The following is a 15213-nucleotide window of genomic DNA, read 5'->3' as shown; positions in this document are numbered from 1 at the left end:
ACATAACCATTGCTGCTGGATTGCCTATGAGGGCATGTCCATTGTTTGCAGCAGTGTACACACACACACACACACACACACACACACACACACACACACACACACACACACACACACACACACACACACACACACGTACACCAAGTGGGCTGCAGTGAAATTTGAACCCCTACCTATCTAGGCATATACACTGTAGATCACAGTACTTATTGCATGCGCCACAGGTTAAGTCTAAATTATAACACATTTTGACATACTGCATGTAATTCATAACCACAGTCTCATTTCCCTTCTCCAAAGGTTTCATAAGTAATTCATGATTACTATGCAAATCATTTAAAACTTGCCAGTGATTTTTAGTCAAATTATAACATATTATATATTTCACTTTAAAATTAGAAAACATCCTTTCCACAGAATAACCAAAAGTTGTAGAGAAATGTTGAATACATTCATTAGAACAAGGGAATGTATAAGTACTTTTACACTTCACCCCACTTGTATCTAAAGAGCAATAAGTTGCATATCACTTCAATCAGCTTCATCAGATATACAAGAAAAGAAACTTTCATCTGAACTTATTTCCATATTTGGTACATAGCATTTTCACCATTATTTTGAAAAAAATATGCAAGGTGTAATTTCCTTACTAAACAGAAAATTTCACATTTCAAAAATATGAAAACATGGTACTACAGTTGGAATGGTATTTCAGCTCTAAATTAAAAACTGATAATGCCATTTCATTTATTTCACAACTGGATAAGTTCAGAACTAGTGAACCAGGACAGAAGACATTACTAGCAGCATTATTTCACCATTATTAGTATTAACATTATTACTAACATTAGCATCATTGCCATCTACACTTTTTGAAATTAGATTTTAAACTCTCCCCCTGCATTATTTTTCTGTCAATAGCCACTTCTGCCTCTTTTTCTTTTGTTCACTGGTTGGTATCCTTTATTGTTAACAGGCCTCTGAAACCATTTTTCATGTGCAGCTGAGTTCTGCAGTGGAGGGAGTGAAGGAAGAGCTCCTGTACCACTGTCTAGTCTGTAACTATTTCTATATTTTCAGAAGAAGCAACTGAAACAGTTAGTGGTTTCTTATGACCTTCACCTGTCATGATGATGTTAGTTGCCACGAGATCTGAATTTCCATAGGAAAGCCTTATTATTGTTATTGTCCCACAAATCTCACTTCAATTTATTCTTTTTTTTCTGAAGTCCAACTCATAACACTTTTTTCATTTATATCCACTAATAATGAGACAGAATGGGAGGGGCTAAGCTGTGTGGTTAATTTAGAAAACTAGCTTGTCCCATTTCTTTCATTTTATGTTATTTAAGCGTGTCTTTCTCAACTAATATTTTAACCCATTCTACAGAACAGCAGTAGGCAGCTGCAATCCACTGAGTTCTAAAGCCTTTATTCTCTTCACACTCAGGATCAAAAGGAGTACTGAGGATTTTCTCACAACCCCCTAGATGTAACATCCAGTTCTAAATATCTGTTAAGGCTTACAATATTAAAATAGGTATTAGTCTCTTTAAACAGCAAACCTTCCAGTTTACCGCATACCTTGTGTAACTCAATGGATAAAGAAGCAGCATTATAAGCCCCAACAGATGAAAAAGGATTCTCTGCTCAACAATTTCTCTTTTCAACATGCTTCTTCTAAAATCTGGTAGTTGTATCACCATTTCTAATGGAAAGGTCATCAGCATGAAAAAAAATATTGTTCCATAGCACTCTGGGACCCATTAGGACCATCATCATGAAAAATACTTGGCAAATTGGATGAAGGGTCTGTGGCCATAAATAAAATACCAAAACCACACTCAAGAGGAAAAGTAAAAAATAACAGCCACAGACCCAATATATGACCAAAAGGCTTACATCACCTCTCTAGCACCTCAGCAAGATTACCTTCAAGAAGTAAAAAAGCACAATACAAAAAACAGTATATACTCAGTCACATTAGAATTCTAACACACTTAATAGATTAATTAACAAGATATTTCCAGTTGCATTCATTGTTTTACCACCTCCCCAGGTACCAAGTTATTATAATTTTTGTAGATCAATATGTGTGCACACCTTTAAGAAGCTTGTCAGTCAGTAAGCACATGCCTATATCCACTGAGCACGTATGAGATGTGGGTGCCATTTACATTGAACAGGCAGAGTGTTTAAGTTCAATATTCCTGCTATCCACCCTGATGTATTTGTACACAATAAACTACTTAAATGAACACCCAAGCCTGAAAATCATCTTAATGTATATAAGAAGAGCAACATGGTGTCACACTGGGATCCAGAGTTACAGCCATGAGACAACCAGTTAAAGTTTGAGGAATATATAGGAGTGGATCATCCCTACTGCTCAAATAACCTGCAAAACAGATCAGAAACAAATTTCAGGTACTAAAACTTGCTTAAATGATTTATTTTGCTGTAAATGTAAAACAACACACTCAGAATTATCAAAATGAATTGCTTATTAAACAAAATGTGCAAAGCTGGGACATATTGATAAAAATATTCAAAATAATTATGAAAATGTTTGAAACAATATATGAATCCCATAAAAATTACAAAAACTGGAAAGCAACCATATTTTTTCATTATGCGTTACTTTTTCATATTAACTTAAGCTATTCAAATTATCTGAAGCGTGCAAAGTGTTTGCAAGTATGTGTAATATTAAAGTGCAGGTATTTCACAAAGTGCAGTCATTTTGAAGAATAATTTGCAAAGTACAATTGTTTCAAAGCATATTTTGCAGAGTACAGTATTTCAAAGAGTTTATTGTGCATTTGAATATTATTACAAGTACCTGGTGTGTGTGTGCATGTTCATACATAATTACTAGGGCCCTTTTACATTGTTTTACTATAGGCATGGTAGTAAGTTTTCGGAGACCTGCACCGTTTGTGTCTGATAACAATATTGCAGAAAATTGAGTGTTTGTGCAGAAATATGGTATTTTCTTACAGGCTGCTTTTTCTGACAAAGTCCCACGTACAAAAGTATTTATTCTGCTTAATTTAGTTGGTTCAGAGGCCGTTGAAAGAGAGTGTTCATTTGTGCATGCACCTGCTGTGTTTGCAAGGGAGGGGGAAGACTGCCATATAGTGGTACAAGCTGAAACAAGGGAAGTCCGAGAGCACTTAAAATGTAAATTTAGAGAACTGTGTAACCCCCAAACGAATGTTACAATGGAAAGGCATTTATTTTACACAAGGGATCAAAAGCCTGGTGAAACTTTTGCAGCATGTATAACTGACTTGAAAAACAAGGCTAAAATGTGCAGATTTGGTGATTTGAGAGATGAGTTGCTAAAAGATGTGTGTGGTATTAATAATTACACAGTGAGAAAGATTTTTCTTTGAGACAGTGATTTAGCATTAAATAAGGCTATTGAGATTTTTCAGCTATACGAGCTTACAGAAAAGCACAAAAGTATGCTTACAAATGAGAATAGCTGCAGAAGGCACAATGCTTATGTAGATAGTATGCAGCCTGTGGTTAAAAGAAACAGGCTCAAGCACATGGCAGCTACTGCAGGTCCTGTAAAAGTCATTGTTAAACTCAGAGTCTTTCCAGCAAATTCTAGAGCATGCTCTGTGAAGCAGACATACTCAGTGAAGCATAAGGTTGAGTCAGCAAAGTCAAAACATGTGCCCCCACCCAGCTTTATAGTCAACTGTCATAACTGTGGTGGAAATTATGAACCCAAAAGAGAAAAGTGCTTAGCTTTTGGTCAGCAGTGTCATTCTTTCAATAACTGGAATCATTTCAAAAGGTTTTGTAAATCAAATAAGGTACATTATTTTATTAAAAGAGGGCATTCCAAGAGGAAAGTTAATCAGTTTGAAAGCTGCAACCCTACTTTTTATGGTGATGGTGTGTCTTTGCTTGGTGAAACAGTCAGTGGAGTAGGTATGTGGGCAAAGAATAAAATCTTTTGTACTGTTTGGATTAATGAGAGTCCCGCAGTGCTCAAAGTGCAATGTTATGTCAGCAGAAATGCTTGCTAGAGAAAAAGCTACAGTATGACTTGATTTGACAAAGTGTGTGAAGCTTGTTGCTTATGGTGGTGAAGAGATTCAAAAGAAGGGTTCAGTAGTGCTTTCATGTTACACTGCTGGGAACAGCTATGACTTGCAATTTGTCTTAGTCAAGAGACACAAGCAGTAATTATTTGCCCTCAGACACTGTTTGAAAATGGGACTGATTTCACTTAATAAAGAAGTCCACCATGTAAGTCTGAATAGCAGCAGGTCAAATTTCATCCAAACTATTTTTTCTGAGTATGTTGATATTTTTGCAGACAAACCAGGCAAACTACCCGTTGTGTACTCTATGAAGTTAGACCCAGAGGTCAGCCCAGTTGTCAGACCAGCATGGAAAGTTCCAGTAGCTATGCATAGCAGAATCAAAGCCAAGCTAGACAAAATGGTGCATCTAGGAGTAATTTGTCCAGTAGAAGAATCTACTGAATGGGTATCCTCCATGGTGGTAGCTCACAAGAAAATCTCACATGATATCAGAATATGTATTGATCCAAGAGATCTGAACAAAGCATTAAAAAGACTTCATCATCCGATGCACACTGGTGAAGAAGTTGCTGCCCTCATGCCAAATGCCACTGTTTTTCTGTCGTACATGCAAATAGTTAATTTTGGCAAATTTTCCTTGACTGAAAATCTTTATTAACCACATTCCGTGCACCATTTGGAAGATACAGATTTCTTAAACCTCTTGTATCAGAGGCAACATGGGATATATGCAAATTGCCCTTTAAAGATATCAGGTGTTTCAGCTAAATGGCAATTCTGAATGTCCATGACTTTTTCTTTTACTTTTACATCTATTTATGGACAATTTCAGGCCAATAAAGCCTAACCCTCTAGCTGTGGACATGCATGTTTCTGCCTTCTTATGGCATCATCAGCACAGCATAAGAGGAATATTTGACTTTTGGAAACACAGGGTTGTCATACCCAACTGATGGTAATTTGAATATATCCCATCTTGCCTCTGATACAAGAGGTTTAAGGTATCACACAGTAGGAAACACAGGGTTGTCATACTCAACTGATGTCTAATTTGCATATATCCCATGTTGCCTCTGATACAAGAGGTTTAAGGTATCACACAGTAGAAAGTCTAGCTTTGCTAGATTTTTCTTTTTGCGTTTTTAACCAATTGGTTTTCCTGTGTGATCTCTTTACTCATTGTTTAAGATACAGATTTCTGAAGAATGCCATTTGGGATAAATTCTGCAGGTGAAGTCTTTTAGCATACGATGGAGCATTTTTGTTTGGCTATCCTTCAGTTATTATAGTAGATGATATACTAGTAGGAGGCAATGGTGAGGCCGAACATGGCAGAAACCTCAAGAAAGTTCTGGAAAGAGCACAGAGATGCCAGCTCCAGACAATGTCCAAGCCCTACAGTGTTTTCTTGGCATGGTGAAATTTAGGCAAGTTCATTCCAGATTGAAGCAATTTTCAGCACAGCTCAGAGAGATGACACGCAAAGATGTAATTTGGTCAGCACCAATGAGTATTTGATGTCCTGAAACAGAAAATTGCTAACCCAGCAACTCTCAGCTGCTGTGATGTTCACAAACCAGTTCCTCTTTCATGTGATGCTTCTAAGGTTGTTCTAGGTGCAGTCATTCTTCAAGGGGGTAGTCATGTAGCCTATGCATAGAGAACTCTTACCCAGACTGAGATGCAGTATGCCCAAATTGAGAATGAGCTTTTGGCAATTTTGTTTGCATGTTCAAAGTTCCCTGATTATATTTATGGTCAATCTATCCATACTGAAACTGATCACCAACCTCTAATTACTATTTTGAGATAGCCTATGCATACAGCTCCAGCTAGACTGCAACACATGATGTTCAAACGGCAAAAGTACAATTTCAGTCTTGTTTACACAAAAGGCAACCTTCTTTATCTTGCCTTATCCAGATCACCCAGAAAAAAAAATGAACAGAATAACAATGAGCAACTTTATTTCGAAGTCATGGAATTGAGACATTTTTCTTCCATACGTCTTGATGACCTCAGGACTCACACAGCTTCAGAGCCAACTCCCAAGAATCTAAACCTCTTTATCAGTCGAGGATGGCCTTCAAAGCAGTCTTGTTTACCAGTGGAAGTGCTACCATATTTTCCATACAGAGATGAGATTTTGTCAGACAATGGTATCATCATGAAAGGTCCTAAAGTGATTGTTCCAAAGTCCTTGCAATAACAGTATATTCAGATTTTGCACCATGGCAACCAAAAGAAGGGCGAGAGGTCTAGTATTTTGGCCTTCTATGTCAAGAGATATTGAGAAAGTATTTTCTTCTTGTTCAGTATGTAATAGTAAAAAGCCACATCAACAGAAAGAACCACTTCACTTAAATGAGATTCCTGAATTACCTTGCTCAACAGTAGCCACAGATATCTTTGAGTGGAATGGTCAACATTTTGTGTTAATAGACTCTTATTTAGTTGGTTTTAGATTGACCTACTTCCCCAACCTATCTTCCAGTACTGTCATTACTAAGTTGAAGCGACATGTTTCTGTCCATGGTAATCCACACAGAGTTATTTCTCAAAATGGTGCATAATTTACAAGTCAGTAGTTCAAGAGATTTACAGAAGAGTTGGACTTTATGCATATTACAAGTAGTCCTGAATACTCTCAGTCAAATGGTTTGGCTGAACGTCCAGTTAAAAGTGCAAAACAGCTATTCGAGAAATCCAAATGTGACAATACTGATGTTTTTCTCAACTTGTTAAATCTCAGAAACATTCCTCATGATAAACATTTTGGTTCACCTGCCCAGAAACTTATGCCAAGACAAACCAGATGCACAATACCAGTCAGCAGTAATTTATTGGTTCCAAGTGCTAAGAACAACAAAGCAGTAAAAGCCAAACTATTGAAAAGTGTTTGTCCCAGAAGTGTTATTATGATAAAACCAGCAAACAGCTCAGTTAATTGAAAAAAGGGGAGATAGTGAAGATGCAGATCTCAAAAGGTTTTGAGCGCATCAGATTTGTGAAAAGTGTGTGTCGAGAGACCAGATTGTCCATTGTGGAATCACAAGGAATGGAATTCTGACAAAATCGGAAGCATTTGTTACCAGTGTCCAAACCAATGTTACAGCATCTTGCCTGTGACAGGGACTCTGCTTCTCAGAGTGGCTTGTCCAATGTTCCTGTTCCAGAGGACATTCTATCAGCAATTGCCATTCCTGAGAAAATCCCAGAGACTCCTCAAGCAGAGCATTTCCCAATAATTGTCCCTGTTGCTAAACCCAGTCCTAACTATTAAGTCAGGTCGCATCTCGAAACCTACTTCCAGATATACAGCAACCTGGACATGACTCTTGTTTTTATTAGTGTCTGTATAATTGCATGCCTATTAAAATGTCATTATTTATATGAGACAGCTCAGTAAAGAGGAAGGATGCAGATCAATATGTGTGTACACCTTTAAGAAGCTTCTCAGTCAGTAAGTACATGCCTATATCCACTGAGCATGTGCGAGATGCGAGTGCCATTATGAGTGAACAGCCAGAATGTGAGCATACAAGTATGTAGTCAGTCAGTCAGTGTAAGTTCAATGTTCCTGCTATCCATCCTGATGTATTTGTATAGAATAAACTACTTAAAAGAACACCCAAGCCTCGACATCTTAATGTATATAAGAAGTGCAACACTTGCAAATATAGAGGGCTTCTTAATACAGAGGCTGAGGTGATTAAAGGTTTTTGTTCTTATACTGGGTCTGTGGCTGTTATTTTTTATGTTTTACCTTTTTCTTGAGTGTGGTTTTGGTGAGATTAGATGTATGCATATTCAGTAATTCATAAAATAAAATATTATCCCACTTGGCTTTGCAGTTTCAAAAAACAAACAAAAAAGTACTTTCAAGATGCTGTTATGTTCTCAAATTCCTTTCCAGGAAAGCAGAAGGCTGCAGGTCTCTGCTAGACCAAGCTTTCAGCGCTAAGAACAAGTACTTCCAAAAAATATAATCCACAGCTTACAGGTTAGTCAAAGCTGGGCTCAGTCTCACTCCACACTTCCCAGTATTTCTTCAGATGAACCTCTATGTGAGGCACTAACTTCATGCATTTATCATTTCAGGCTACTCCCTTTTATACCATTGTAACTGGTAGTTAAATCTTTGGGATGTAGCTAATTGCTATGTGAATATCCACACACTTCACACATCACTATACATTCTGGATACACACTAATAGGAAGTGAAACTTCCTATTCTGAAATGGGGAATATAACAAATTTGCTGGCTGATAAATTTAGCTCCAATTTCTTTCCCCTTTGCCCCCAGATCCCCCCAGCAAATACCCTCTGCTATTTCTCTCCAACTATCACTAAAGAACAAGTCCTCACCACACTCTTCAGAGCTAAAAACACTGCATCAGTGGGTCCTGATAATATCCTAGGATGCCTATTAAATAACTTGAAATATGGGATATTAGGTTTATTAGAATCTCTGTTGAATCACAGCCTCCAGACAGGCTTCATCTCCTGGGAATGGATGTCTGCAATGGTCATCCATTAAAAATCCATCCTATAAAAAGGCAGACCATCAACAGACCCAGGAAAATACTGTACCTTAAATATAACCTTAAAAATATTAAACACTGCATACATTTTCAACACCTACCTTTAAGTATATATTTAACATTAAACTATTTCTGATGTTTTGTTACTGAGGATCACTTGTCTGTGACAAATAAATGCTTGTTGCTTTGGAACACTTCCAGGGTTTCATGATTTTTGTAAATTAGTGTGACTGAGCTCATCAACAAAATTTTAAGACCACTAGATTCTTTTTTTTTTTTATTTTATTTTTTTTCTCAACACTTGTGGTGGTGAGGTTGGAACTAGACAGATTCCTATGCATGTTAATTTTTTATAAGTATAACCTGTCTTATATGCAAGGCCATAGAAATAATTATCATGGACCCGATCAACAAAGACATAGGAAATCTTCAAACTCTGGATCTATCCCAGTTCGGTTATGTCAAGAGCAGGTCATGCTGACTAAACATGGTGGACTTCTTTGAGAAAGTCATTAGAGCCATGTGAAAGGGTAAAATGGCACATACTGCCTAGTTTGACCTGGCAAAGTCATTTGACACACCTGGAAGGTCTGACAGAGACAAATAGCTGGAGCCAAAACCATGGCCTAAAGCTCAATGCAAAAAATTCAGAATCATACACTTTTAGAGATGACCACCCCTGCAAATTACAATATTGATAATGCTCTCCTAATAGTAGACATGATGGTAAGAAACCTGTGAATTTAGTTTGACTGTAACCTCAACTTTAATCACTGTGTATCTATGGTAGTTAGAAAATCCTTCTATGTGGTACAACGTATAAGTAAAGGAATGGGATCCAGATCTAATGAGATCATAGTCCCACTATACTCAGTGCTCATTAGAGCAATAATAGAGTACAGTGCACACTTTGGCATGTACCTGACCAGACATTTGCAACAGCTGGAATGGCTACAGAGGTTCCTCACTAAAAGAAAACAAGGTGTAAATAATATGTCCTATGTAGATCAACTCAAAGCCCTGTCCCTGTACTTTGTCTCCTATATACTACTGAGCAGTGATCTATGCCTAATCTACAAGGCATTTTCTGATCCAGTACTGATGGATCTGCTACACATTTACAAATTACCCAATAGAGGGATCTAAACCTTGTCTTTGACATAAACAAAACATGTTGTGGAAGGACAGTTATGTGTCACAGAGATTACCCCTTCTCTGGAACAGACTCCCCATTCCTGTGTAACAGAAAATTAACCTAAGCCTATTCAAATGCTGTTTGGACCAATGAATTGGTAATCATAAATTCACCCCTGGCTTGTTGCCTGTGACCATTATGGACAGGGATAGTCTGTAGATGCCCTAAGGCACAAGTATAAACGAAAGCCATTTTAGCCCACGGGCACTAATAAAAATAGGGGCATGAATGGCTAGGTTTAAAAAGACTCTAAGGTTGTTAGAATAGTAACCTCCAATGATCCTTGAAGGCATTTATATATTTTCCATAAATAACTTGTTACACTGCATACATCCTTGTACCTGTTGATGCACATAAAGTACATGGGCTACATTTACTTGCTGGCCCTGAATGGTGACTCAATGAAGAGTTATAGTTGGAAACTTTAATATAGTTTAATTTTAATTTTTGGACATTTGCAATACATTATGCGGCTCTTTGGGGTATGTAAATGATCCCACAGTGCATTTGCTTTATTTTTTGTTTATGTTGTTATGAACTTACCAGTTTTGTTGAAATGTGTCAAGTCTAAAAGCATGTTTATTCCTGGCCAATTGCATCTTGCTATTAATTGTAATTCCCTACCATTAAAATGTCTCCGTTTAGGGAAATTACACATTTGTAGGTATATTTTTGAAGTGGTATATAACAGAACTCTCACCATGAGTCAGTAAACAATGCAGATAACTGTAGAACATTTTGATCTCAAATACTGTGTATCGGTTATTCTGTGGCAGGCAGGGAATGTAACCATACAAATGTATATCAGGCTGATGTAGTATTAAAGAATGCTAGCAGAAACTGTCAAGAGGAACAAGAAGCAAAGTCAAGAGTTCTGAAACCTTAAAAGCATAAAACCTAGAAAACAGACATGATAAAAGACATGTAATGTAAGTTAGCCCAATGTTCAAAAAATACTCCATGAGCTGCAGCTGAGCAAAAAATAACTTATTTATGCATTTGGTGAGCGAGTTCATCCTTTGAAATCCTTTTCATTCATTACTTGAGCTGCAAGGCAAGTGTATAATACATTACTTAAATGTACAGTTTATTGTTCTTAGTACATTAACATTTTTTCAGGTAAGAAAAATCAAAACACCCAGAGAAAATCCATACAATATGAGAAAAACATACAAAACTATACACAGATTGACCAGAGGTCAGGATTGAACTATAACTTCTGATACTGTTAATACCACTAAACCACCATGCTGCTGGATAGTCAAGGAAGAGGGTGGCTAAAAGGTGTAATGATGGGACTGAATTTATGATTAAAATAAATGCATAATATTTATGGAAACATCTGTAGTAAATACATTGAGCCACTTCCTTGATAACTAATTGACTTCAGGTCTGGCAGCCAATCAAGATGGAGTGTGTAGGTGGAGTATAAGGAAGAGGGGTGGGGCATATTGGATCAGAGCAGCGGCATAGTGGAGTACTTTGCAACTAGTCAGACATTGCAGGCTTCTTTATCATCATCCATTAGTGACATTGTATGTTTAAATCATCAAATCATGACCCCTAAGGAAGGGGGCATTATTTACTTGCACAGGCCTGCAGCAACATACACCTTTTTTTTCTTAAAATTTTTACTGTTTGTCACCTTGCATATATCTATATTAACAATGCCAAAGGACAAGCAAATATTTGCATATATTTTGCCAGTCCCAACTTTCAAAGAGCTAACAAAACTAGCACTAAGTTCATTTGTTTTGGTAGATACATTTTCTTCAACATTTGATGAATATTGCATTACCTCTTGCAAGCTAGCCACAAACTCATGTTGTTAAACACATAAAATGTAAGGCATAAAAAGCACCTTGTTTTATCTGACCTACTACATTTGAGATTCTTCAGCTAATCCCTTCTTTATGAGCTACTTTTCCCACAGAGTTAAGTCAGACCTCTAATCACAGGATTATTCCGGTTTTCCCATAAGACAGAATTAGCTTTTGGTGTCAAAGCAAACATAATTAGAGAAAAACATTGGGGCACCTGATCGCCAATTTATTAAGGGTCTTTTGAAAAGTCTTCAAAAATAAAGGTTCAAAGAAAGACATTACTGAACTAAGGAATCTTAGGACAAGTTCAGAAAAAAGTGTATTAAACTGTACAAGCACAGGTGTAAAAAGTTTCCTAAGGGCTATAGCTGATATGTAATTTAGCATTTTAGGTGACTAATTTATGAGCAGCACACAACAGAATGTGCTTTATTGAAGGATATCCTCATGCCTCATGGATCACTGTGGGTGTAAGCTGAAATCAAGTACCTTATGCACCCATTAAATGTTAGACTAGGTAAAGTGCACCTATAAGGCCTTTACTGTAGTTATACATTGTACACATGAAGTCAATCAATAAAAGTATGGATAGTTTATGTGAAATTATTTTCATTACAGAATATATCTTGACATCTATATAATCCAACATTATAGCAGTGTGCCTTTACCATTGTTTTTATCCACAGCGCAAACAGAAATGACACTTATGACAAAATATGCCATGGGCTTCAATAAACTCCATGTAGGCTTCTTGCAGAGCCTACACAGAGTTTACTTGTTAGAGCAATGGTGCACACAATGCATATTAATGAGGAGTGGAACACCTAAGCTAGGTTTTATGCCTTGCAGTAGTGTTGCTGGCTGTGAAACCTTGTAAGCGAGTGGGTATATAGCAGTTCCATGTAAAGCACAGCACCCAAGTTCCATGGATTTGCGCGGAATGCCACAATGATCACCAGTGCTTCACAAATAGCTGTCATTTTGTAAGTGTAAGTGTAACAAATCTGTGCAAAGGCCAACATAATGAGGGGACAAATAGCCAGAGACAGGGACATATTTCACATAGATACGATCTGAGGAAGACAGCAGTCGAAAGCGCTTATCGGATATCTTCAAGGGACAGTTTTGAGCTTTTTTATTTTTCATTTTATTTTCAAGTCGAAGTTTTATTCGTATTAAAGGATTACATTTTAATTGGAACACTTGTGGATTTCGTCGATTGGCTATCCTTGGGTGGATTTTCTGTCTTTTTTCTGCTAATATTTCACATAGATGTCACATACCGATCTGTTAGAATGGAATACTCACAACCTTTTAGAGCAAGAAATCTGGACAAAGTCATAAATAAGGAGGAACAAAGGCCCAGAAATAGGGCCAGATCTTTAATATTGCAATTCAAAGTGTAGGAAGTTGATAGAATAAATAGGATATACATTAGCATGAACTTTCTCAAGAGCAGGAAGTTTGAAACTTAAATGTCAGTCATCATTTTCTGACTTCACTCTGCAATGACATGGCAATGATTTGCCAGGGAAAAAATGTTATGGAGAAAAGATCACAAATATGTGAAAAATACTGGACATTCTGCACAGATCATGACAGTTGAGAGGTATGCACTCAAATGTATGTAATACTGTCATATCAGTCCAGAGGTCATCCCAGTGATGTGGCAGAAAGACATAATATTTGATAAGGAAAACATCCAGACCTCCTGGGAATTGTTGGACAGTTGAGTGATATGAATGTGAAGTATATGGTCCAAATACAGTACAGGACAGTGTACCTACAGTGCAAAGTATTGTAATATCCCATTCCTGACATTCTGTACTGAAGCTGCGTTAATGATCTGTAACAGGGTATGGACTGCAATGTAAAATTATCACTCAGGACAAGTGTGTGTGTATTGAATAGGGGGCACATAGATAACTTTCAGGACTGAACACAGGGAAAGAGGAAATGTGAAACTCTATCATGTACAGCAGAGGAGGCATGTCAGTGGAAGATGGTTGTAGCAGCAACACCAAGCACATATCTGTATGGTACAGTAAATACTGTACAGTGCAACTGCATTGTCTGTGACTATCATACAAGGTGACATAACAAGGGTGAGGATATCTGTGTGAGATAAGCATCCTTACATGAATAATGCAGAGGACATCTGACGTAAAATTGGGGTAGAGTGCATATTGTAAAGGTGTGCAAACTGATATGCCTGAATATGAGTATACTCTCAGCAGATATCTCTAACAAGGTGCCCAGAGGTAAAGGATCATGGAAAACATTACAAGAACCAACCACAATCATTGCAAATATCAGACTAATATCACCACCAATCCCATGCCACCGACATAACATACGTGATGTGGAGTAATAACAGATGAGCCTGCACACATACACTTGAACAGCTATTATGATACAACCACACTCTATGCAGGTAGCCATGCACACTGTCCTGGCAGTGAAATATCTGCAGGAGGTGTTAGGAGGGAACAGTCAATTATAACCATCCCCTAACATCAGATTACTGTTGGCCTAGTCCCCACTCCCTATCTATCACATCAACCATTAATGCAAAATATTCATAGACGTATTCCCTGACTGCTTTAATCAATTAAAACATGCAGATCTAAATACTGCACGCACAACCAATTTCTCACTTTAGTAAACTGGAGTAAAGTGCTTCCAGAAAGCCCCATACTGATCAGGGAATATTGGTCACCATTTCGGCCATAAACAAATACTCAAGAGGGCAGCCAATTCTAACCATACACTAATATCAGATAATTGGGCTGATCCCTGACCCATCACAATACAAATGAATGAATAAAATTCATAGGCTTACCCCCTTACTGTTTTAACCTATGATATACAAGCATAAGAATGCCAGTGTTTGTCCAACCAATCATGGAATTTCTCAGCCCTTACATGAACTATATTACCTAATACTGCTCACATTGTTTGTCGAATATATAAAAGCCATTTTACTGTAATTAGTTACACGACACTCATCAGCCTAAGACCAATGTGCTTAATAATAAAATATTTAAAGGAATGATATGACTCTATGTATTTTTGTAACTGTAGCTATTGTTTTTCATGGAGTTTTTATCTTCTGTGTTCAACACAATAGTACAGTGACATGCAATACAAACTAAATTGACTTGGTGTGCAGCTTAGCCCAAATAATTTACAAAAGAACTATTTTACTTTTTGTTTTTGTAGATTGTTCAGATCATGGTAGCTGGATACGCTCCACCACCATCGGGTTTTAGAGGCTAACTACACTTTAGGGTGTTTTCCACTGCTTTTTCTTTATTTTCAGCTGTTGTATGAGACAGTGTGGGCAATACAGGCTAGTTGCTTTGTGTGCATGACATATCAATCCACACTCACAGAAGAAGTACATGCCATTAATATTGTCAAACACCTGTATATAAAGTGTGTACTTAAGCAGAACAGGTAGCACACATCATCTGGTGTAACAACTTGATTGGTGTTCTGTACCACCAGAACGTCATGTATATTCCACAGAAAAAATACCTAGGTGTGGCCAATAAGCTGTGAGACAGAACACTGTGACAAAG

General features: G+C 37.3%; 1 protein-coding gene across 1 annotated transcript in view; it reads left to right on the top strand.

Annotated features, from left to right (window-relative positions):
* Positions 1–14908, top strand: part of LOC122790640 (whirlin-like) — a 464842-nt gene extending 449934 nt beyond the window's left edge. The window contains exon 3 of the mRNA XM_044058165.1: positions 14852–14908. Within this exon, the coding sequence (XP_043914100.1) occupies positions 14852–14908 (57 nt within the window). The remainder of the gene's footprint in view (positions 1–14851) is intronic.
* The last annotated feature ends 305 nt before the right edge of the window (positions 14909–15213 follow it).

The sequence above is a fragment of the Protopterus annectens genome, chromosome 16.part0 (genome assembly GCF_019279795.1).
Source record: "Protopterus annectens isolate FY-2018-M chromosome 16.part0, PAN1.0, whole genome shotgun sequence".
Lineage (NCBI taxonomy): Eukaryota > Metazoa > Chordata > Ceratodontiformes > Protopteridae > Protopterus > Protopterus annectens.
This window is presented reverse-complemented; position numbering and strand designations above follow the sequence as displayed.